The sequence below is a fragment of the Typopeltis vanoorti genome, chromosome 14 (assembly GCF_054136105.1).
Source record: "Typopeltis vanoorti isolate ZY-2024b chromosome 14, IOZ_Tvanoo_1.0, whole genome shotgun sequence".
NCBI classification, from domain to species: domain Eukaryota; kingdom Metazoa; phylum Arthropoda; class Arachnida; order Uropygi; family Thelyphonidae; genus Typopeltis; species Typopeltis vanoorti.
The window spans coordinates 94,670,797-94,697,083 of record NC_143562.1 but is presented as its reverse complement, the minus strand read 5'-3'; the positions used below and the strand labels follow the sequence as shown (position 1 = coordinate 94,697,083).

Below are 26,287 nucleotides of genomic sequence, written 5' to 3'. Positions count from 1 at the left end.
CTGGAAGCTATATAAGGAGGATGTGAGCAAGAGAGTAAGAAACAGGTTTTTTGGATGAAGAGCTGTGAATGATTGGAATGCATTGCCTGAGAGTATGGTGTCTGCAGAGAATTTGAATGTGTTTATGATGAGCTGTGTGTATGTAAAAAGATACCTCCTAAATGAGTTTGTGACTCCATGGTGTCTTAGGATAATCAAAATATTCTGTCTTACTGACCTCTATCTTGCACCAGATAGCCACAAATGAATCATCTCCCTCTCACCTAAATTTCTGTTTAACTTCTATTTTTGCTAACTGAAGTTCTTCAGTTGTTCCCTCCTCCTGTCCCATTCTCTCCATAATTTCTGAAAATACAATACCCTTTACATCATATCCCTGTAACAATATAATTTTCTATTGGTCAAGTCTTGCTGATAATGATAATTTCTGGCCAAGTTCAGCTGACCAATGCCAAAAACTCTTCTTCTTTATATCTAATACTTCTGGTATTCGTGTACATGCATTTCCACATTCGCTTGGGTCCACAAGTTCCCCTTATGTAATGTCATTGTTAACCCATTCAGATTTGAAACGTGAAATTGCATTCAGCATTGCATAAATATTTCAGTATACATGCTCATTTGTCCCAGCAGTAGCTGAACCGAACTCGCACTTGACTGGATCCCTTCCACCAGGACTTCTAGTTTTCCTGATTTTTCACTTCTAATCTTTCACTAAACAATACTCTCTCTTAAACATTCAAATGCAGTCCATCAGGCATATACAATATTTTTGTCTGTTAAATTCACTCCATACATTACATACTATTCCACCTGTACAATCTTCTCATTACCAATTGTGACTCTTGTTCCCAATTCATATCATATGGAGGCAGCACATACAACCTTTACTTTCTCACTCTTCTCTTTTTCCTTCCATCAGAAACTTTCATATCTTCTCTCGTTATATATTTCTCACCTTTCAAAGTCATATGTTCTTCGTGTCAAAACAATCAACTCTTTAACTTTCCCTTCTGTAAACTAACTACTTCACTATCAACCTTGATCTACACAACTGTAAACATGCTTTTGTCACATTCTCATGAAGTACATCTTTTATCATCAAATCTCCATACAACACCTTGTCCGAGTTTCACATTCTCAGGTTTTTCTCATTTACTTTTTTTTTTTCATTCTCTCTCCTGCTATGCAACACACCAATTATTTCTCAAGTCACTCAAGATCACATTTTATTATTATTATTGTTTTACTGCATCTTAATGGAATCTGAAGACTCATTATGGGAGACTCACAACTATATACACAAAACCTAGGATATCTCTTCTTAAACTCATTCACTGTCAGGAAACTCACAACTAATTCTGGCAATCAATTCCACTCATTCATCAGTCTCCATGCAAAAAATCTAGTCCACACACCTTACTAACAACATTCTTACACGACTCACATGGATGACCCCTAATTCTCGGACTATTTATCATATATTGAAAACTTTCCTTCGCATCAATTTTATAAAACCCCTTTAATATCTTATAAAATTCTATCTCATATTCCTCTTTTCTGCCTATCAACTAAACTTTGTAACCAACACATCTTCAACCTGTCCTCAAACAGAGCATTCCACAGACCTATTACCAGCTCAGTCACTGATCTCTGAATCCTCTCTACCACCTCCTAAGAAACCCAGGTGCCCAGATCTATGCAGAGCAGACAAGAATCATAGCTTTATAAAGAAGGATAATGACTTCCCTATCTTCTTGTTAGCACATGTTTTTCAGTAACCAAGTAATCTCCCTTAAGACAACACATTTATTGCAGCGATGCTCCAGCACCATTATCCCGTCCCTGTAGTGGTTCTCAGTATCTGCAAAATACCCCTCTACAGCTGCAATCACCATTCAAAGAAAAATGCTGACCAGTGAGGAAGAGTTTTAGTTTTGGGAAGAGATAGAAGTCAGAGGGAGCCAAATCTGGGGAATAGGGTGAATGTTCCAACAATTCATAGTGCGGATCCCTTAATTTTCCCATTGCCAAAACACCTTTGTGGGCAGGTGCATTGTCCTGATGAAAGATGATTTTTTCCTTCTGCAAACCAGGTCTTTTCTCATGAAGTTTTTCATCTAGTCTGGTTAAAAGATCAGAATAATATTCCCCGGTTATTGTTTTACTCTTTTCAAGATAATTAATAAACAAAATGCCTTTAGCATCTTAAAACACCGATGCCGTGACCTTTCCTGCTGATTGAACAGCCTTTGTCTTCTCCTCCATTTTTATTCTTGTTAAAATGCTCCAAGCACTATTCAGAGATTTTCATGCAAGTGCATTTTTGATCTCTGCGAGCAAGCGCAACACCCATCTTGCACAAAGCTTTTGCATTTGCAATTCTGCATGCAAAATATATCCTACACGTTGTTTTAAAATGCCTATAGTCTCAGCTTCATGCACTTTGACTCGCCAGTCATCCAATACCATATTGTGCACTTGATCAATGATTTCTGGTGTTACAGTTTTTGGAAGTCCTTCACGTGGATCATCTTCACGGCTGGTATGGCCACGTTTAAACTCTGCAGCCAGTTTCTTAATTGTTGAAAACAAAGGAGGAGAATGCCCAAAAACTTTTATGAACTTCGAATGAATTTCTTTTGCCGTTAAACCTTCTTTTACAAAGAATTTTATAACCACACGATACTCAATTTTATCCATTTCAAGGGATACAGACAACACGTTTGCTTCAGACAGCTGTATAAAAAAAAATTACTTGATAGCATGACTTGCAATTTAACATGGATGCTTATGACAGATGTACCAACTTAGAAAAACAAAAAATCTTGTGGATAGTGTCCATGACATGAGGAACCTTTATCTGGTTTCTTGACAAAAGGTGAGTTAGCCACTCTCATACAGAGGTAGGGATTTTTTTTACCCTGAAATTCAGGTTTTTCATCCCCCAGAACAAGCAAACCGGCCCCCGTGAACACAATGATTACAGTCAAGAATACTTAAGACTGTCCCTCCAGCCATAGGTCTGATTCGTCAGTTAAGCCAGTCCCCAGCCCGAATAAAAAATAGGGGTGACTGAGATGGCACCATACCTCTCTGTAAAAGGGGCTCACCGCCGTTGAATCATTATATGAAATAAATAAAATAACAGCTTAACCACGCTACCGGCCAAGACGTATATATACATCCAGGTTATCATGGATGCGAAATGCATATTAAAATTGTAATACCATTGAATTACATTGAAATATATGATGGATACGAAGCGTATGAAGATGCAAATTTGATCCATAATGGCCGGTAAGGTGATTAAATGTCTCGATCATATCCTCCCCTTTGCTTTCCATCCACCAAACTTTGCATACCCTCAGTCTATCCTCATAATCAACACTGCTTAGTCCTGACATCATTTTATCAACATTTTGTTATCTGTCTCTACACCCTCTCCAAGGTTACTTCACCTCTGAATCTTCCCAGATCTTAGAACAATAATCCAGATGTGGTCTGATCAAAGCTTTATACAATGGGACCAGGACACCTCTCTCTCTCATGGCCAATGTTCTCCTCAACACTGCTGCAATTCTCTGAGCTGTCTTCACACCCTTTGCAATATGTACTCAGAACTTTAAATCTCTATCCACAATCACCCCAACATCCCTTGCTTCCTCCACTTCTTCCAGTATAACTCCACAAAGTGAGTATGAAGCATCCTTTCTGTGGATCCCAAATTTTAAAACCTTACATTTAGTTTTAATTTTTATGGCTATTTTGCCTATTTTTGTTTAGGAGTCCCCTTTTTATAATGTCATTGGCTTTTTACTTAATTTTTAGGGCATTACTGATGTTTTAAAGATATAGATATATGAAGAATATAAGGAAGGAATAATTTTTGATGTACCTTTGTAGGATGTTTCTGGTTGTCATCTAATTGAGCAGCATCCAGCATATGGCGATACTGTTGAAGTATGACTGAAAGGAAAGGGGGGGATTGGAAATGTTGAGAGAGAGAGAGAGAGAGAGAAAGAGAGAGAGAGAGAGAGATGTGGGAGAATTGCAGGTTAGACACAAGGTATGTGAAATTTAAAACGAGGGTTTTAAGGGTGGGCAGCATGAGCAGTAAGAAGGTAAAAGATAGAAATTTGTTGGGGAAAGGAGAAGGATAGACTATGATGAAAATAAGATTAGGGGTAGGAGCATGGCCGGTTTTATCATTAGGCAAACCTAGGTGATCGCCTAGGGGGGGTTAAGACTTTGGGGCTTATGTTTGTGTGAGCATGACAAAATATATATAGAGAGACAATGTATAGGGAGTGCCTAAATTTTCTTTGCCTAGGGGCATCAGATACTCTCTGACTGGCCCTGGGTAGGAGTAACTGAGGGTGAGCTGTTTCAACAGTGCTTCATCTTCGGAATTGGTGAGAAAATTGGAGGCTATGTCATGTCAGCTTAGTGCTTTTGTCTTGGATGTATCTGTGTTGTTTTCTATTGGTTGGAGTCATGATCTAATTTTTATGTTTTGGTGCTTGCAACTCTCAGAGATTATATAGGGACGGTGGATGTTTGAGTTTTTGTCATATGTTATGGCTATAGTTTCTGATGTTCGAAGCGTTGTTTCATTTTCCTGTATGTTTATTATTATGGCTTTGTCAATTTCTGGGGTTGGCTTCTGTTCAAGAGTGTGGACTGCTATTTCTGTTTTTCCTGTATTTTGTATTCTGTTTTTCTTTCAGTTATTACATTTTTTATTATTTAAATATTCTGGAATTGGTACGTTGCAGTCACAAAAGTGTTCTTGTAGTCTTGCCTATAAAGATCTGAATCATGGAACCTGTGTAGGTGACATCAGTTTTGTTGGCAAAGAAATTTGTAAACCACATTGTGGTGTTCTAGTAGTTCTTTTTATGTGTGAGATTTTGTAGGTTTTATGAGTGTTGTCAATTTTTGGTTCGTGGTGAACACCAACTTATAGTCTGTGTGTTTAAAAATGTATTTGAAGGCTTTGTATGTGTTCTGGATGTATGGCAGTTTGATGATTTTTTGTGTTAGGAAGTTTGTTTTGGTTGGTAGATTGTTTTGACCGATTTTTGCTGTTTTGATGGTATAATTTATTAGCTGTGCTGGGTAATTGAGTAGGTGTGATTTACACACCTACTATGTGTGAATCACACCTACTCATCCCCCCCCCCTCAGCATCACCTTTTATGGTTAATACATGGACCAACATGCATCATTACTTTACAAGCGCCCCTTAACGACTTCAGCAACAGACTAAAATTCACTATAGAAACAGAACATGAAAAATCCACAAATTTCCTAAACCTGACATGAATTAGAACAAACAACAAAATGTTAAAAAAAATTCCACAAACCTCCACTTTAACTCATACCACCCTTACTCTATCAAAAAATAAGTCATCCTAGCACAATTTATACAAATTTTCAACTACATATAATTATCTCAACATAGAAATAAAGAAAGTAACACAGATTTTTAAAAACCAAATGGGTGTTGGATATCAGGTTAGTGGGCTGGATTGGTGATTGGTTCTCTGATAGATATCAGGGAGTTGTATATGGGAGAGTAGTATCAGAGTAGGAAGGTTATTACAAGTGGTGTTCCACAAGGTTCCTGGAATGCAACTTTCCTGTGGAAGACTCCAAGCACAGCATTTCTCTTCTCGATATCCATATCACCTTCAGCCACTTCTTTTGTACTCTCCTGGGATGCAACTTTCCTGTGAAAGACTCCAAGCACAGCATTTCTCTTCTCAATATCCACATCACCTTCAGCCACTTCTTTTGTACTCTCATTCATATTTCATCCACTATCACTCACTCCTTCCACTGCATTCTCCACAATACTTTTACTATCCTGCCTTCCATCATTCCAGGGATGGTCCCACATTCTTTCCCTCTCACTCTCCACTTTTTTAATAATTCCCACTTGTATTAACCTAATAAAATCTTTAACTTAAACATCTCTATCATGTCAAGCCTTTTTTTCCCTATCTACCAAACCCTGCAATCTACATTCCTCTCAGCCTCTATGCATAACCAACATTCCAGAGTCCTGAAGCTACTTTCATTATTCATGTCTAGATCTTCTCAAGTGTTTCCAAATCACAATGAAAACTAGGTGATGAAATTTGAGCACAACAGTCAGAATGGTCTGACCAATACCTTATAAAGTAGTGGTAGTGGTGGTGCCACAAGCTCATTATTCCTACTTTTCACTGTACTCCTTATTCATAGAAGCAATAAAATGCACGGTTTTTTTATAATGTTTGTTATGTGTCCTCTGAACTTTATCCCATTGCCAACCATCATCTGAAGATACTGAATCTCATCCACTTCCTGATAGCATGGTTCCAATGCGGTACATAGCCTTATATTTCTGCACTCTAAAGTGCAGCAACTTGCATCTATTGATATTAAAACTACAGTTCCACTAATTGCTCCAAACTAAAAATCTATACAGATCTTCCAAAGGGAATTAACATCAGCAATACTCTTTATAATTCTCCCCAACTTTGAATTGTCAGAAAACAATTCAAGATCCCCAGTCAATTTACATGAAATATCATTAATAAATAAGTTAAATATCAGGGATCCAAAAACAGAACCTTGAGATATACCACTAGTCACCTTTTATAAATCCTTTTCTGAGATACTGCTCATCATATATAACTCTTGCTGGGATATTTTGCAGAGTAATCATCAATCCATTTTAACCAGTGTGTTATCCAATTCCATTAACTACAGTTTATACTCAGACTTGTCATGCAATCATCTATTAAATGCCTTTGCAAAGTCCAAGAATTTCAAGGTATATGTCACTTATCCAACACAATGTCATCCATCTCTGGACAAACACCATGAAAAGGTTTTGCGAATTTCAAGTGGTTGCCCTTGATATCTCCAAGGCTTTTGACAGAGTCTGGCACAAAAGTAAACTCTCATTATTTGGTTGGCCCCATGACTTCTGCAATTGGTTAGCCAGCTTTCTGACGGGATGCTCACTTCAAGTGATGGTAGATGTCTCCTTATCTTCTAACTATACAACTAATGCTGGAGTCCCACAAGGTGCTTTTCTTCTGCCCACCCTCTTTCTATTGTATATAAACTATCTACTCCAGCTGACTGTCAATCCGGTACACAGTTTTGCTGATGACAGCACATCACAATATTCCTTTTCATTTGCTAAACCTTGCAAAGCACAAATCACTACACCCTGCAGAACTAACTTCTACTACCTTAAATTCTAATCTCGAGAACATTCACCAATGGAATTTAGATAACCTCATTAACTTAAATGCTAGCAAAACACAGCTCTGCATTATTTCTCACAAAAAAAAAACCTTTTCTTCCTCTCTTACCCTTGACAATATCATAATCTCTATTTGGGAAGAGATTTAACTTCTTGAGATAACTCAAACCTCAAATCTCTCTCTTGGCACAAACATATCACAAAAACTGCCTCCTCTGAATCCAAAAAATTAAGTTCTCTCTTTCATTCAAGGTGTTACTTAAACTCCAAATAGCTCCTAACTTTATATAAATCACAAATCTTCTCAATCATGGAATACTACTCTCACATCTGTCATCACAGTGTCCCCTAAGAATACTAGATTCTATTTGGCAAAGGGCAGTCAGATTGATACATGCCAATCACCTTCACACAGGTGTTCAGTTTCCACAGTCTGCATCTTCTATGGCTGCTGTTAATCAGAATTGGCATCAATAATTCCACCACCCTCTGTCAAATCCATCCAAACATGTAGCAACCAATCAATACCTTCTCACATTTCAACTATAAACCCACAGAACAAATTTCTCCTCCTCTTCCTTCTTCCCCTCCTCTGCTATCCTCTGGAACAGTTTGCCATCTCATGTGTTTCCAAAGGAATACAATCCACAGCTTTTCATGCCAAATGTGAACAAGTTCCTAATTTTCTGCCCACAGTACTAGTGTACCATAGGTTTACCATCCTTTTGTAGATGGGTTCTCCATTAAAATTGTCACCTAAAATCCAAGCAGATTGCTAAAACAAGACTTGCCTTTCCCAAACTCATGCCAGTCATCAGAGAATCTTATGTCCATCAACATCCTGTATTTTATTCTTAACAGTTTCTTCAATTACATGGTGAATGGGAATGTAAACCATAATTAGAAAACTAAATCACCAGTAATTTAAGACTTATGTAATACCATTGTGTCTAGTTCACTCTTGGAGTTTGTTGGTTGATTAGGGATTAAATTCATGGTGTAAGGACAGCAAAAGTCATACTGCATCAAACCAAAGGTTACAGCAATACTGAAGGTAATAACACTCTTGAGGTAGGAGATAATCAAATTGTCTTTCTAGATCTCATTCATCAACCAGGTCAAGCCTTCACTTCTGTTTTTAGAAAGAAAACAGATACTAGACTTCGCATTCATGCTCTTTCACATCATAACCTTGTGAAAAATCTGGCACTATTAACACTCTGGTACATGAGTTCACTCTGTGTTCTATTGAAACAGCACTGTATCAAGACATAAATTACATCAGATTCACCATTATTGCTAATGGTTTAATGAGTCTTATATCAACAAATTAATAACTGTAGGTTTTCTTTGTTGGTGGCCTCCCAAGAGGTGGTCCACTGTGTTACCATTCCTTATGTTAAAGTTGTCTCTGAAGGAATAGCCAAACTGTTTAGATTGGTTGGCCTATATGTGTCCTTTTTCCCTATTAACAAGACCTGCTTTTTTGGGATTTACAAAAAATGAACTTTTGTCTTTAGCACAATGGAGATGAAATTCTGCACCAGTGTGGGTTATCACATTTTTCTCTTATAGGAAATAGTACTTCTTCAGACAAAACATAGGCAAGAGCTTTTTTTTTAACTAATTAATTAATACTTTCGCTTGTTTAATTTTGTACAATCAGTACCTTAATGTATTTAATGTATTAATGTATTACAATGCCACTCTATATCATGTACAGTTAGCTCATGCAGTTTGTTGAGTCTTATGGTTTCTCTTCTGTTTAACATGAAAGGCATACTAAAGATGCCCTTGATACTCTAGTTTATCCAATATCTTGATAACAACTTTAGATATACAGATTAGTCTATAATTGGAAACTTCTTTCCTGGAACCATACATATGGAGTGGTACTATTCCATCCTTCTTCCAATCCTTAGAAACCCTTCCCACTATTCAGAACTTTCATTAAATAACCAGGTCAAGGGCATAGGTAACTCTTTTACATATTCCTTAAAACACACTGTGATATGTCATCCATTCCCACAACCTTACTGACATCTAATCCAAGCAACACTTCATACACAATTTCTTGACCTCTAATATTTGTCTCTCTTCTATGTGCTGTACGGCAACATTTACACTAACATGATACACACTGATAATGTTGCAGCAATGGAAATGAGAATGTTTTCACGTATATAATATAATTAAAAATATAATTTTATCTTGTTTTATATGAGAATAAAAAAGCACATTTTTTTTTATTCTCATATAAAAAAATTTTATTCTCTATAAAACTTTAACAACTCTTTGCGACTTACTTGCATTGAACTACTTTATCTTTACACATTTTCAATGGTAGCTCTATAGTCAGAGTTTTCATATTTGGTCCATCAATGGTCATTTTATTAGAAAAAACTTTAGGAGTTACGAGTGCAAGAGATGGTTCTTGTCTCTGGGAAATTGTAAGTCCATTATTACTTACAATCATGAATGATCTTAAAAGAAAAAAAAATTAAGGTTTATAAAAACAAATTAAATCATCAGTTTCTTAAATTATAAACTTAGCTTCAGACATTCATTCCATTTTAAAGCATATATTGTGAACTAAACAGCAATTCTCTACAGAAAAACAGAAGGCTGGAAATAGTTAAATTTATTTCTACACTAATCAAACAATGAGCAAAAAAAAAAAAAAAGTATCAGCCACACCACTAAGCAACATATGACACACACATATTTTAACTCATCTGATTAGAAGTCTGTCAAGTTGAAGTGAGAATGGATTAAGATGGTGGCTCGCGTGTTAGTGTTTTGACTAACACGCGAATGTTGAATTTGACTGATAAGTTTTTAGAGATTTATGCTTATTCATTAGTAATATCAATTATTTGCTTGCTGCCATAAACAGGCATTTTATTTTACATACTGGTTTATCCTGGTAAGTCAACTGACTTCACAAAGGCGATACGCTAGGCCTACTACCATTAGTATCGCCATTGTTGTTGTATTTTAACATCTTATTACTGGTTGACAAGCCTATGCTTGATATTGCTGGCAGTCCTTTGCGGCTGCGGGATATTTTACAAAAATTTCTGCTGGCAGGTCTTCAGACCTGTGGGATATTTTATTAACGCACATACGCAGTTAAACTAATATGAGCGTACCTGACCTAGACGTATTCACTGATTTGCTCGATAAAGAACCAGCTCTTGAACTCATTGATAAACTCCAAAAGAAGTTCAAGCTGACATGGCCTACCAGCATGATTGACCCCGACACTATTATCGAATCACCCGATAAAAAGCTAGCACTCAGTTTTATTAAAAAGCTCCTCAAAAAGTTTGAACGGGATTGGCCTGGCTACTTAAATTTGTATTCCTCACCTGAAGTCAATGTTGAGGAAAATGAAGACTCCCCTCAAATGGAGGAAAAACTCCATCTAGTTGTCTCTACCTCTAATCCTTCTGATCAAGAAGAAACCCACGCACATAAGAGGAGAAAAATTCTTGCTGCTGAGTCAACAAATGTTGTTGGTATGGATGAGGATGTTCCCACTTCAGATCCCTCTGTTTCCCCCAATGAAAAGGTGCCACCGATTATCCTAAGGGAAAAGCAGAGATGGACATCACTCAGAACCATCATGGCTAATTCACAGATTCGTTACATGTCTGCTAAAAATGCAGACGAGGGAATACGAATCCAGCCCACCACGGTGGCTGACTATAGAAATCTTACAAAGGAACTCGACACTAGAGGAACCCAATATCACACATTTTCACTTGCCTCCGAAAAAAATCTGAAAGTAGTCTTACGAGGAGTCTCCGAGGATATTGACACAGATGAAATAGTTACTGACCTTAACCTACAGGAACTACCCCCCATAAAGGTCACTAGAATGTTTAGATCAAATAAGACACCTATGCCTTTAGTTTTAGTAGAAATTCATAACATTTACAAAGACATTTATAATTTAAAATCAATCTGTGGACTCAAAATCACCCCAGAACCATTGAGAAAGAAATCATCTTCTGGGCAGTGCCACCAATGCCAAAAATTTGGCCATGCCCAGAAGCTATGCAAAGCTCAGTTCAAATACCTAAAATGTGGCGAGAATCACCCCACAAACACCTGCGCCAAGCCAAAATCCACCCCGGCTAAGTGCGCTAATTGTAGGGGTCCTCACCCTGCTAATTATAGAGGGTGTATACATCACCCCAAAAACAGATGGAATGATCCAAGTCATCAATCTACCTCATCATCTAGTGTGAGAGTTCCTGAAGCTCAGGCTACTCAGTTCTCCAAGAGTGAATACATGACAACAGGTGCTCGCCCATCATTAACTGAGCCCCTTAAGAAAACGAATCTTCAACATCAAGTAAGAACATATGCTGATGTGGCCTGCTCCAAACAGATAGTACAAACCCAGAACCGGAATAATCCACACTCAAATCTATCAGCTGTTATCACATCTTCTCTTGCAAACATGCTGCAGGATTTCAGCAACTCAAATCCATCCTTAAGTGTCACAAAAAGATTCCTACAGCAAACCCAATCCATATTATCTGCACTCTCTGATGCATAGAAAAAAAATCGTCCCAAACTCTCTTAGGATTATCGGTTGGAATGCCAACGGTATAAAAAACAAACTGTTAGAAATCCAGGAATTCAATAACAGATACAACCCAGATATACTGCTAATCAATGAAACTCACCTGAGGCCTGCTGACACCCTGAAAATCAGAGGGTATCAGATTTAGAGAAACGACAGGCTTGGGTATAGAGGTGGAGGTACAGCCACCCTTATCAAAAACTATATCAATCATCACTCAATAACCAACCCTACTACCACTAACCTCGAAATCACAGGAATCAATGTTCTCACAAACTCAATTGGAAACCTCAACATTTTTTCTGCATACAACCCTCCATTAAAGACATTATTGACCTCAGATCTGGATGCCATCCTTGGAGTAAAAGGACCGGTCATCATTGCTGGAGACCTCAATGCAAAGCATCCTGCTTGGAACAGTAAATCTACTAACAAAAATGGTCGCATCTTTTCTAGCTACACAGGATTAAACCATGCTGTTGTGGCTGGACCTATCGAACCAACTCATCTCAGTACATCTGGCACTGCTGATATCCTGGATATAGCCATCCTGCAAGACATTAAACTACAGTACAGCCTTACATCACTAAACGAGCTGTCGTCGGATCACAACCCAATTCTACTGCAATTGGGAGAACAAGAATGCCTGTCCCCTCCTTCTCATTCAGGCATATCGTGGGAGAGATTGTCTAAAGCACTTCAGGATCAAATAGGACCCATCCCTCACATATGCACACCAAAAGATGTGGAATCTGCAGTGACTAGCCTCACCCAACAGATTAAGTCCGCTATAATGGTTGCAACCTTCCAGAAACCTGTTCCCAAGCCTGATCGTTTGCCTGAGGACATTATGGACCTGCTCAGAGAGAAGAGCAGAGCTAGGAAGAGATTGCATAACACTCGCGCACCTCAGGATAAGACAGTGCTTAACAGATTGAATAGAGCAGTAAGAGATGCACTTAAAACACATAGAAATGAAGTTTGGGATAAAAAGTTAGCCTCTATCTCACCTATTGATCACTCTATCTGGGGCCTACTGAGAAACATCAAAAATAAAAACAGATCCCTCCCCCCTATAATCTCAAACCAGGGCCTAGTCCACACAGATGCAGATAAGGCAGAAGCCATACTTAAAACTCTTGAGGATCAGTGCAAACCTTCTTATAACAACATTGATTTCAATCATCTGTACAAAATCCACAGACAGGGTTAGGCATGCACTAAACCTCCCGGATACCAGTGCTGATCATATTGCACCCGCATCACCTGTTGAATTATATGATATTATTAAAAAACTTAAGAACAATAAAGCTCCTGGACCAGATAGCATCTCAAACAGGGTGATCAAGCTGCTGCCTCGAAAAGTTATAGTGCATCTGACCAGTATAATAAATGCAATCTTAAGACTTCACTATTTTCCTTCCACCTGGAAAATGGCTGATGTGATTCCTATACATAAGCCAGGCAAAGACCCACACTTACTGCAGAATTATCGTCCAATCAGTCTCATCTCCAATCTGGGTAAGGTTGCAGAGAAGGTCATCCTCTCACGACTCCAAACCTCAGTAAATGACCTAAACATCCTCCCCAAAGAACAGTTTGGTTTTCGACAACACCATAGTACTACCCATCAAATCCACAGAATTGTGGAATATATCACTACCAGCTATAACTGGCGCCAGTGCACAGGAGCTGTATTCCTAGACCAATCTAAAGCATTTGACAAAATCTGGCATTTTGGACTCCTGCACAAACTTATCTCAGCCGGTATCTCACTAAAAATGGTTCATCTAATCCGTTCATATCTTCAGAATAGATCAATGCAAGTTAAAATTAACGGTTCTACATCGTCCCAGCGCCATATCTTTGCTGGAGTGCCGCAGGGATCTCTACTGGCTCCATTGCTGTTTTCTGTATACATGTCAGACATCCCACACAATCCGATGACTTCCATTTTAGCACTGTATGCGGATGATACGGCAATACTAACCAGATCTCTCAGACCCCACTTCGTTACCAGAAAGCTTCAAGAAAATCTTCTACAGCTGGAGGGTTGGTTCTCCAAGTGGAGATTGGAAGTCAACCCCCTGAAAAGCTCAGCGGTTCTTTTCTCAAAAAGGCCAATCTCTCCTGCAGGAGATGTGTTACTATTCAATACTAAAATTCCCTGGCAGAAAGAAACAAATTACCTGAGTGTGATTCTCGACAAAAAGCTATCTTTCAACCAACATATCAAGTCTGCATGTGCAAAAGCATCTAAAGCCATAGCTCAGATCTACCCGCTAATTAATAGAAATAGCAAACTCAGCAACAGAATCAAATTATAGCTATACCAGATGACGATTCGTCCTATAATCACCTATGCCTCTCCAGCCTGCAGCCACACCTCTAATACTAACATTATTAAGATACAGCGAGTGCAGAACAAGTGCTTGAGAATGATTTTGAATGCCCCGTGGTATGTTAGAAACAGCCAACTCCACAGAGACACAAATATTCCCTATATTCTCTCTTATCTACAATCCTTAGCTTCCAAATTTTTTCTAAAGACGTCCACACATCCCAACGATTTGGTTCAACAAGCTGCAGCATACGAGCCAACGGACATATTCAAATATAGAAGACCAAAAACTATATTAGCCTCCTATAGTGATACATAACCTCCATGCCCATTCAGGGCGAGCAAACTCCTCGTAAATTTTACCCTCACTGTAATCCACGACAGATAGCGGGGAATATGAAAAGCATTTTGCTTCACCCTTAAAGAATAAATGTCAATTGTCAATTGTCTGTCAAGTTCTGCCAGAGTGATGATGTCAGAATGGATGAAACAGTGTAGAGTGATTTCTATTTTTCTAGAAACTATTTCATTTTTTTTTTAATGTGAATTTCACTGTAAACCTGTAGTACATTAGTATCAGTACCATGGGTGTTAAACAATCTGGTAAACTTTTTCTAAAGATCAAACATGGAACATTTTCCAAGCTACTTCCAGACCTGCAATACTGAAAGGATTGTTACTGATGTTCACTCTAATTGCTGTTATCAAAAATATGTAAGTAAATTAATCAATATACTTACATATTTCTGGTGGTAAGGCTTATATGTTGGCTATTCATAACTATTTTAAAGAAATTACCATGTAGACTATATATTAAGTGAAAGAAATTTAATTAAATGCTTCCAATATTTCAGCAAAGTCAAGTTCTTTTCCCATCATCAGGGAACAAAATATAATATGATATGATATGACAGGCACCATACTAAGTAACACAGCTGAAGTATGTCAACTGAGAGTAAGCCTAAAGTCACAAATAGTCCCCCCCCCCTTCCCCAGTGGGCTAAACTGAGTATCCTTAGCTGTTGGGCTGAAGTACTGATGAGAGCTTTCCAAATTTGGGGCGGTTTCATCGCAATCAAATTTGTTGAGGTTAAGGTAATGCAGAAATGGATTTGAGGAAATGTCTTTCATATTTATATTTGATGCGATGGAGTAGAGTAGCCTTCTTCAAGTGTATTCTATGCTGGGTGTCCAAAGTATGATCAACAAGTCCTGAGTGGCTGTAGAAGTGGAAACGGATATAGTCCTTATGTTCAGCAATTCTGATGCTGGTTGTCCTGCCTGTCTGACCATAGTAGGATAGTTTACAACTACAAGGGACCTGGTAAACACCAGGTCCCTTGTAGCTGTATGGTTACACTGAATGGCAAATTATTGGATAAGGGAAATGTACAGTAATATATATCGACCATGTTGCCACCTATTGGTGAGAATGATCATAAGGTCTTGACCTGGGAGGTGGCTAAAGGTGTGAAATTTGTGATTAAGACAGGGTATATGTGGAATTACCATGCTGGCAAGTATGACAAGCTTAGGAGATTGCTTGGATCAGTGCCATGGCATGTACAACTGCAAGGGCTGGACGTCGATAGAGCATGGGAAGTGATCAAAGAGCATTTACAGGAGGTTATGGCTGATTGTATACCTAAGGTCCGAATGGTGAAACAAGGATGGGTTAAATGGATGAATAACACCATTAAGCTTGAGCTGCAAAAAAAGAAACAACTATTGAGGGAATTTAAAGAAAGGGGTGACCTGCAGGCACACGAACGGTATAAAGTACAGGCTAGAAGGGTAACGAGTGTGGTAAAAACAGCAAAAGCCGATTATGAAAGGAAACTAGCTATGCAAGCAAAAGAGAATCCCAAACAGTTCTTTCAATATGCTGCAAGCAAGAAAAAAACTGTACATGGCAAAATGATTTTAAGGAATGACGATGGTAAAGAGTTCACTGAACCAGTCGATATAGTGGAGTTACTGAGCGCGCACTTTGCAAAAGTATATCATCCAGGTGGTGATGTTGAAAAAATGAAGGAACCATTAGTTTATATGGGAATTGTGATGAATGAAGTGGAGGTGAATAGTCTATTACAGAACCTAAATGTGAATACATCTGTGGGATTGGATGGTATACCGGCACGGGTCTTGCATGAAGCGGCTAATGAATTATCAGTGCCCTTGACCATGTTGTTTAATCTGAGTCTCAGGTCTGGCTTAGTCCTGAAGGCGTGGAAAGAGGGGAAAATAGTTCCACTGCATAAAGGAGGATCCAAGACTATGGTTGCAAATTACCGACCGATCAGCATATCAGGAGTCGTTGTCAAGGTTTTGGAGAAAGTAGTCAAGGGAAAAATACAGGAATGGATTGATGAAAATGAGATACTGTACAGAGGACAGCATGGCTTTGTGAAGGGTAGATCATGCCTCAGTAACTTGCTCAAGTTTTATAACAAGGTGACGGCTGAACTGGATAAGGGAAATGGGTTTACAGTGATACTGCTGGACCTGGCAAAGGCGTTTGACAGGATACCACATGGAATTCTAATCCGTAAACTACAACATATGGGAATGGATATAGGGTTGGTGAGATGGATAGCTGGGTGGTTGATGGAGAGATATCAAAGAGTAGTTTATTCAGGAGTACAGTCCAAAAAACGGCCTGCGACTAGTGGTGTGCCACAGGGTTCTGCTCTTGGACCACTGCTGTTTAATCTGTTCATTAACGATATAGGGAATGGTCTAAGTGGGACAGTTCATTTGTTCGCTGATGATGCAAAGTTGGGTAGGGCGATAGTGAATGCAGAAGATGTCAAAGTCTTGCAAGATGACTTAGATAGATTGGAGTTCTGGACTAAGGAGAATGGATGTCAATTTAATGTGACAAAATGTAAGGTTATGCATTTCGGAGTGAAAAGATTAGCAGCAGTATACCACATTGGTGGAACTGTACTCCAAGAGATTGATGAGGCCAGGGACTTGGGAGTGTTGGTGGATAGGGAGATGAAGTTTAGGGGGCACATTGCGAAAGTAGCTAAATCAGCTCATCAACTCACTTTTTGGTTGTTGAAAAATACCTTGACGAGCAGAGAAAAACAAGTTATTGTACCTCTGTACCGAGCCCTGATAAGACCTCATCTCGACTACTGTGCCCAGATTTGGTCACCTCGGTTCCTTCTTGATGGGGAGGAGGTTGAGAGGATCCAGAGGCGAGTGACTAAGATGATAGCAGGTCTATGGAATGAACCATATGAGAACAGGTTGAAGATTTGTGGGTTGCAGAAACTAGTTGATAGGCGAAAAAGGAGAGATATGATTGAGACATTCAAATTGCTAAAAGGATTCTATAGGATTAATTCAGATGATATTTTTGAGATCAGGACTGGTGGTGGGAGAACTAGGGGACACCCATGGAAGCTGGGCAAGAGCGTGGTTAGCAGGGGTGTTAGAGCTGGGTTCTTTACTTTTAGAGTGGTAAATGAGTGGAATAAGCTGCCAGAGTCTGTTGTGGGTGCTATGACAGTGAGCGAGTTCAAGGCAAGGTATGATAGATACTGTGAGAATGTTGAACAGCTGTGTGAACATGATGTTTAGGGCCTCCCTCGATGAGTCTGACTCCTGGAGTAGCCCGTGGTAATAATAATAATAATAATAATAATAATATTTAGATTTTGCAAAGACCTTTGATGGCCTGACAGGCATTATAAGTAAATTCTAATCTATTATCTTACTCCATCTATCAGAATTTACTTATAATGCCTGTCAGGCCATCAAAGGAGTCAGATATGAGATTTACTGCCTGACAGACTTCAGTAAGTTGAGCAGCATCCCAGAAAAGAAAAGTTACTAGTGATGTACCACAGAGGTAGGCCTGTTTTAGGCAGTATTGAGTATCTTAATTAATAATACTAGAAGAGGTTTGAATTGGAGATATACTCATTTGCAGATAATGCAAAGCTGTGGAAAACTATTAGGAGTACAACAGAGTAGATATTATGACTATACAGGAGGAGTGGAACAACGTCTCAATGAATAAGTAAATGGATTACTAATTTAATGTCATAATGTATATAGTTTAAAATTTGGAAAGCAAGAATTTTTAAATTTGAATAACTATCTTGAAGGAGGTAGAGGAAATAAGAATTCTGGGTTGGGGAGAATAAGGATCTAAAGGTTAAGGCCACACTGCTTGATTTGTGAGGATGCACAACAGTTTATGGCAAATTATGAAAACATTGGCATCAAGGCCGCAGGCCATATATCTTCACAAAGCTGAAGATATTTTGGAAAAGGTCTGAGTGGAAGAGTGAATAGCATACTCACATTAATTAAGATCCTATGGAATCAAATTGAATTACAGAGTGACATGGGTATTTAGTGAAAGTCTTATTAGAGGCTTGGAGTGGCTGAAAAAGTTTCATGTCTAGCCTCTACAGCAGAATTCCAAGATTATCTTACCCTTAGTGTACACAGAGTTTACAACCTTTCATGGGTAAAATTCAAATTAAAAAAAGAGAAGAGTAACTAAGGTGGTGTCAGATCTCTGGAATGTTAAATATCAAGACAGACAGAGAAGAATGCATGTGCAGAAACTAGTGGATAGGAACAGGAGGGATGACATTATTGAGATATGTGGTGGAAAAGGATTTTTCATATTAATTTGAATAAGCATTTTCATAAAATGGATAGAGACAAAACTGGAACAAAAAGCCATCCCTGGAAATTGGATAAAGAGAGTGTGTGAAGATTAATGAGGATTAGTTTTTTTGCATGGAGAGTAGTAAATGAGAAGAATGCATCACTTGAGAGTAAGGCAAGTGCAGAAAAAAGTTACCAAGTTTAAGGCACAGTTCAATGAGGTGTGTATGATATGACATGATAGTGAGACTGTCCTATGAGGCTTCAACTCCATGTGGGTATGATAATATTTAGTAACAAATATAGTATATATAGAATTATGATAAAAAGATGCATTATGCTGCTCATCTCTTTCAAAATTTTAAATTTTCCTGTAATACTCAACTGAATGACTGCCTCAATGAAGATTTAGAAAATCTATTTAGGAAATTTGAGTGGTTCCTAACTATTTCTATTATAAATCAGTCATTCCATTTGTTACTGCTAAAAATACAAGAGTCATATATGCAGTAAGAGGATAAAATATTTCCCAGATTTAATAGAACATGAGATTTTCTTTTTTATAAGCTAGGTTTTCTGGGTAGTGGCCCTTGCCTTTAATGCATAGCATCATACATCTCCATAAGGGGATGTGCTTTGCATTAGGGGGAAATACTAAGGAAAGTGATCGGAGCTTACTCCACCTTTACCATGAGTTGCCTCAGACTTTAACTATGTTCAGGTGCAAACTCGACTTATTTGTCTGTTTGCTTACTTGGCAAAAAGGTTTAAAACCTAGCTTATAAAATTGCTTGGTATCTTTAACACAGTATATCCAAGTTAAAAATAAATAAAAAAAAAAACTTTCTATATGAGATTTTCTGTTTATATGTTTGGCTGAATGACCTATAATCTGCCTTTCTAAACCTAATTTGTACAAGGATAGGATAAGATAGTTAATCCTACCTTCATACCCTGTATTTATTCTTATATGGCACTTCCACAGAGAATTCATCATGAGAGGGAATGCTATACTACTTAATCCACCATCCACACTATGCCATCTACTGCCCACTACCTACATATGTAACTGGTTAACTCACCTTCAATTGAAAAAATTCATATAAAGATTCCTCTTGTGACAATGTCAGGGCTTAGTCAGATTCCTCTCGTTGCAAACTCTGATCTTTTCTAATTAAAGGGTGCATTGTCCTGTTTTTCACTCAACCTTGCTACGGAGGTGCTTAATTTTCCAGTTAATGTCCAACCACTTTATCATTTTTAAATCACTTAGGGAATTGAAACAACGTAGATCCGAATATAAATTAAATAATACTTTAATAGATATTTCCGATATTTCGGCAATGTCTCATTGCCATTTTCTAAAGGAACTTGCAAAAAGGCAGGTGCACACAGGACCTAACAATACAGTAACTGGAAATGAAGATATGAAGCTATCGTTCTCCTAGAAGTTCTGATGGTGCACTCTGGCGGGCTAAGTAGGCGTTCTTGGCCGTTGGGCTGAAGGTCTGCTGATGTATGCCTCCCAAATTTGGGGCATTCGCATACAACCAAATTTGTTGAGGTTTGGAGAGTTTCTTAGGGCAGAGGCTGATTCCATAAATAATCTTTCGAATTTATATTTGCTCCGGTGTATTATTTTTGCTTTCTTCCACCGTATTCTGTGGCGAGTATCCAGAGCATGGCCTGCAAGACCAGAATGGCTATATTTGTAAAATCGGATGTAGTCCTTGTGTTCAGAAATTCTGATATTCGCTGTCCTGCCTGTTTGGCCAAAGTACGACAGTTTACAACTGCAAGCGACTTGGTATACATCAGGTAGGTCTAGGGGAAGTGGTTGGTCTTTGGTAGAGCGGATAAGGGATGCCAATTTTCTGTAAGGCCTGTAACAAGAGGTGAGATCATGTTTTTTTAGAATTTTGGTAATTTTTTCTGAGGTGCCTCGGATGTAGGGAATGGTGATGGATTTAAAGTAATCTTTTTTGTGGAGGGGAGGAGGAGGGGGGGGCTGTGGTTTGTAGGTTTTAATATTTTTTGGATTTTTTTTGGGGGGGGGGGGTAGCCATTGGCTGAGAAAGTGTTGAGGATGTGATTTAGTTCAGTGTTAAGGGCTGTGTCGTTAGAACAGATTAGTTTAGCCCTGTTGTATAGTGTTTTTACCACTCCATATTGTTGTGAGGGGGGGGGGGGATTGTTGGTGGATGTATCTGCCTGTATGGGTGGGTTTTCTGTAAACTGAGAAAACCAAAGTTCCATCAGGCTGGCGGGTGACTAGTGTGTCTAGGAAGGGGAGGCAGTTGTTTTCCTCTTTTTCCAGGGTGAACTTGATTCTGGCGTGTTGGTTGTTTAAGTGTGTAAGGAAGGAGAGGAGTGTTTCAGCGCCATGTGGCCAAATAGCGAACATATCATCAACGTAGCGAAGCCATATGGTTGGTTTTTGTGGGGCAGAGGCTAAGGCTTTTTCCTCAAAGGTCTCCATAAAGAAATTGGCTAAGGGTGGGGAGAGTGGTGAGCCCATGGCTGTCCCCTCTATTTGTTTGTAGAATTTTCCCTGCCAAACGAAATAGCCTGAGTTCATTGTGAACTGAAATAGGGCTGAGATATCGGGAGAAAATTTTGCTTGGATTAGCTCTAAAGTTTCCTTGAGTGGGACATTTGTGAATAAGGAGGAGACGTCGAAGCTGACCATTATGTTATTATGTTGGAGCGTAAGGTTTTCTATGCTGGCTTTGAAGTGGGCTGAATTTTTTAATGGCCAAGAACGCCTACTTAGCCCGCCAGAGGGCACCATCAGAACTTCTAGGAGAACAATAGCTTCATATCTTCATTTCCAGTTACTGTATTGTTAGGTCCTGTGTGCACCTGCCTTTTTGTAAGTTCCTTTAGAAAATGGCAATGAGACATTGCCGAAATATCGGAAATATCTATTAAAGTATTATTTAATTTATATTCGGATCTACGTTGTTTCAATTCCCTAAGTGATTTAGAAATGCATAACCAACGTATAAGCCTATCTACGAGAATCACTTTATCATTTCTACAAGAGGAAAACCTGAATTTGTGGAAATTAAACTCTTCCATCTCTATTTGAAACCAGAGAAGAAAGAAGGAATCTGTTGATATGTTTCTTTAAAGGTTGAGCTAGAATCATTCTAACACAAAACCGTTCTGACGGAACTTCTCTTTATCGGTGGGCTCAACTCACACAAAGTTTCAACCTTTGGTTGAATTTTATTGCTGCTTGTTTGCATTTGAGCTGGCACAGGAACTCACATGTATTATATGGTATATTTCAATTCATAGTAGAATTTTATTTGAAGTTAGCCTTTGTGATCTGTCATAATGACATCGAGAATTTCAAATGCCGCATGTTGAAGGCTTAATGGATTGTATACAGCACTCAGAAAGGATTAAAAACAGAATTTAATTCTTCCTATATTTCATCTCAGTCAATGAGACATCTTCAGGGATTACAAAAAAACTAATGTAACATAAAAATAAATAACAAACAATACTAAGCCCAACCACGTGGGAGACACTAAAGTATTATCTAGGTGGAGCGCCTTCTAAGGGCAGTTGTAGGTTGCCTGGAATGTAAAGTGGGACCTCTGGTGATAAGCATTTCCCAAATCTTAGGAAGCTTAATGCAACCATATTTGTTAAGATTTGGTTGATTCCTGAGAGTTGCTGCTGATTCTAAGAATAGTCTTTCTCTTTTGAATTTGCTGTGGTGGAGCATGGTGGTCTTGGATACAACCCACAGGATCTCATGGGAAAAAAACCATCATGCTCCACCACAGTAAATTCAAAAGAGAAAGACTATTCTTAGAATCAGCAGCAGCTGATTTTAAGAATAATAAGCTGCATTCCACAAGTTAAAAAGAGGACACAATTTGGTGTAAAGTGGATGACAAACAATATTAAATAGGAACTGCATGTGAAAAGAGGCTATGAAAGAGATATAATGAAACAGGTGAAGAGCAGATGCATGAAAGATATAAGACACAGGCCAGGAGAGTGACTAGTACGGTAAGGAAGGCGAAACTGGAATATGAGAAGAGATTGGCCCTAAGATCCAAAGAAAATACTAGGGAATTTTTTTAGCTATGTCTGTCCAATAGAAGGAGAAATGACTGTGGAAGAATGACATTGTGGGATAAAAATGGGAATAGAGTGACTGATGCAGAGGACATATTGGAATTGTTAAATCAACACTTTATTAGTGTATAGAGGGATAGGGCAGGTTCGAGGTTTAGAGGTGCAGGAGGCGAGCATGTTCCAAATACTGAGTACTCTGGATGTCAGTAAAGCTGTGCGACTGGATGGTATTTCACCACGAGTTTTGAGAGAATGTGCTAAAGAACTGACAGCTCCTTTGACCTGGCTTTTCAATGAAAGTCTGGCTACAGGAAAGGACCAGGGAATGAAAGGAAGATAAGACAGTGCCATTGCATAAGGGCAGTAGCAGACTGGAAGTTTCTAATTATAGGCCAGTTTGTGTGTCATCAGTAGTTGTTAGGATCTTGGAGAAATTAGCTAGAGACCATATACAACATTGGGCAGATGAGGGTAATGTTATCTCTGAGAGTCAACATGGATTTGTGAGGGGGCACTCTTGTTTTAGTAATATGCTAGCCTTTTATAATAAAGTTACAAGAGCAGTAGATGAGGGAAAGGCATATACTGCCATTTACTTGTATTTAGCGAAGGCATTTGACAGGATGCCACATGATAAGCTGATATTTAAGTTGCAGCATATGGGTCTGGATGTCAGGTTGGTCAACTGGATTCAGGATTGGCTGTCCACTAGGTATCAGAGAGTTGTGTATGCTGGGAAAGTTTCAAGGAGGCAGAGAGTTACAAGTGGGGTCCCACAGTACTGGGACCTATATTGTTTAACCTTTATATCAATAACATTGTCAGTGTATTGCAAGGGGATATTCAGTTGTTTTCGGATGATGTGAAGCTGGGAAGGGTTATTAGTAATAGCGCAAATGTGGTAGTCCTGCAAGAGTATTTGAATAAGCTAGACAGAGTGGCAAATGAATTGGAGTATCAGTTTAATGCAGCAAAGTGTAAGGTCTTGAGTTTTGGGACACATCGATGGGATGCTGCATACTCTATTGGAGGAGATATACTGGAGGAAGTAAGGGAGACAAGAGATCTGGGGGTTGATGATTGATAGAAACCTGAAATTCAGGGGACATATTGCAAAAGTGGTGAAGGTAACACAGAGGATTGCTGCAATAATGAGAAGGACGCTGACCTGCAGAGATAAAAGAGTTATCATTCCGTTTTTAAAACTCTGATCAGACCACACTTAGACTATTGTTCTCAGATTTGGTCTCCAGGATTGGAAGGGGATAAATTAACTGTGGAAAGGGTACAAAGGCAGATAACAAAGACAGTTTCAGGACTGTACAATGTTAGTTATGAGGATCGGCTGAGGGAATGTGGACTGCAGAGTTTGGTGGATAGACGAAGAAGGAAAGGTGATATGATTGAGACTTTTAAACTGTTGAGAGGCAGTTACAGGGTTGACACTGGGGAGTTCTTTCGCTTGGTTTAACAGCGGGAAGGAGTGATGACAAGGGGCCATCCCTGGACGTTACGAAAGGAAACTGTGAGCAGGAGGATGAGGAGTGGTTTCTATGCATGGAGGGTGGTTGAGCCATGGAATGCATTGCCTGATAGAGTGGTGAGAACGAGAATGGTCAATGAGTTTAAGGAATGGTATGATAGATTTTGTGTTTCCTAGAAGGGATCACCCATGATGAGTCTTGATAGACTTTGTATTTCCTAGGAGGGACCTCCCACGATGAGTCTTGATAGACTTATGTTTCCTAGGAAGGACCTCCCATGATGGGTGCTTTGACTCCTTGAAGGCCTAAATAATAATAATAATAAACTGATCATGATAAGTAGTGCTGAACCATTTCCAAACAATTGTTTCATATCCAATTTCATTGGATATGAAAGAATTGTTGGGAAAAGCAAGAAAGAGAGTGAGAGAATGAAAATTGTTATAGTTTTTGTACTGAAATATGATAGTAATGAGTTAAGGAATTAATATGATAGTAATGAGTTAAGGAATTAATATGATAGCAAATGATTCAATGCACAGGCTGTTAGAAGAAATGGAGTGTAATTTTTGAATGTGTGAAGTGAGTTTGATGGTAGAAAAGAACTTTATATGAGAGATGGGCTCCAGTTGAATGGATTTGGCATCAGGAGTCTGGAGAAATTTATTGGTGTGAGACTTGATGCAGTGAGCCAGGGAAAATAGATCATCTAGGAGGAATGCTGAGAACTTGTAAGTTCAGTTAAGGTATGTAAATGTGATAATGATATGAATGTCAATGAGTATGGTTATGAATAAGGTGAAAGGATGGACCTGTACAGTGTAAGTTAAGACATTTTGAGTATCTGGAGATGGAAAAGAGAAATATGTCTAACTGAGCCAAGCATACTGCAGATGTAAGTTAATGAAAAAGCCAAGAGGTGACTTGTTATACCTACACACAATTGCCATGGGCATAAGTATAAAAGAGGTGGTTGAATTTGCTGCTTTGGCAAATATGTTGTGGCCTATGACCTATAACTGAAATCAAGTGTAAAAGGTATAGTACTTTTAGAAAGGACAGAAAAGATAGGTGTGTGTATGGGGGGGGGGGGCTACTGATGATGATGTCAGATGATTTGAGTCCATTTAAGAATTCAAATCATCTAGTATCATTAAAGTACCAGTAGTGGTAAAGTTAGAAATTCATAAAAACAGTAATAATGTCTAATAGGTGCTCGTGAGGCAACAGTAGCGGGAGGGGGGGGGGGGTAATTAGTGCTCCGGATTCAGATAAGTTATTCTTGAAATAATTCATTGTATATGAGGGATTGTTTGAGTAAGAGACACTATAAAAGTTCTGCTCTACTAGTATTATTAGTGTGTGGGATATTTTGCTTAAACTTGATTACAAATTTGTTGTTTTTGGCCCTTAGAGTAGTAACCGGCAGAGGAAAGATGGCGGCGGCTTTGTCATGCATGACTTTAACTTAGACTTCAGTTGTTTCGTGAAGTGCAAGGTGTGCTATATGTATTCTTTTGATTACATAGATGGACATTTAGGCTGATGGAAGGAGAGTATGTGCAAAGTGTGAGCTAAACAAGGATTTGATGAGTGCTAATATGAATTTGATGACAGAAAGTGTTAGTAGCGATAATGTCGTGGGAAGATTGAGTGCTCGCTCAAAAGAGAAGCATGGTGTGAAAGAAAGGCAAAGATTGTTAAGAAAGCATTGAAAAAGAAAACGAGTGATTTGAAAACCGTAATGGATGGTAAAAAGAATGAAAGTGAGGCAAACGTGGCAGAAGGAAACAAAATTGAGAGAACAAAAGAAACCAGAAATAGCATGACGAAAGGATTGAAAGTGGGACAAATGGAAAAAATGA

At 38.6% G+C, this 26,287-nt stretch overlaps 1 protein-coding gene across 3 annotated transcripts in view; it reads right to left on the bottom strand.

Moving 5' to 3' along the window:
- Window positions 1-26,287, bottom strand: part of LOC150099775 (mitochondrial amidoxime reducing component 2-like) — a 229,233-nt gene that overhangs the window by 131,756 nt on the left and 71,190 nt on the right. For all 3 annotated transcript variants that reach the window (XM_090404065.1, XM_090404067.1, XM_090404066.1), the window contains exon 3: window positions 9,574-9,750. In XM_090404065.1, the coding sequence (XP_090260191.1) occupies window positions 9,574-9,750 (177 nt within the window). The remainder of the gene's footprint in view (window positions 1-9,573; window positions 9,751-26,287) is intronic.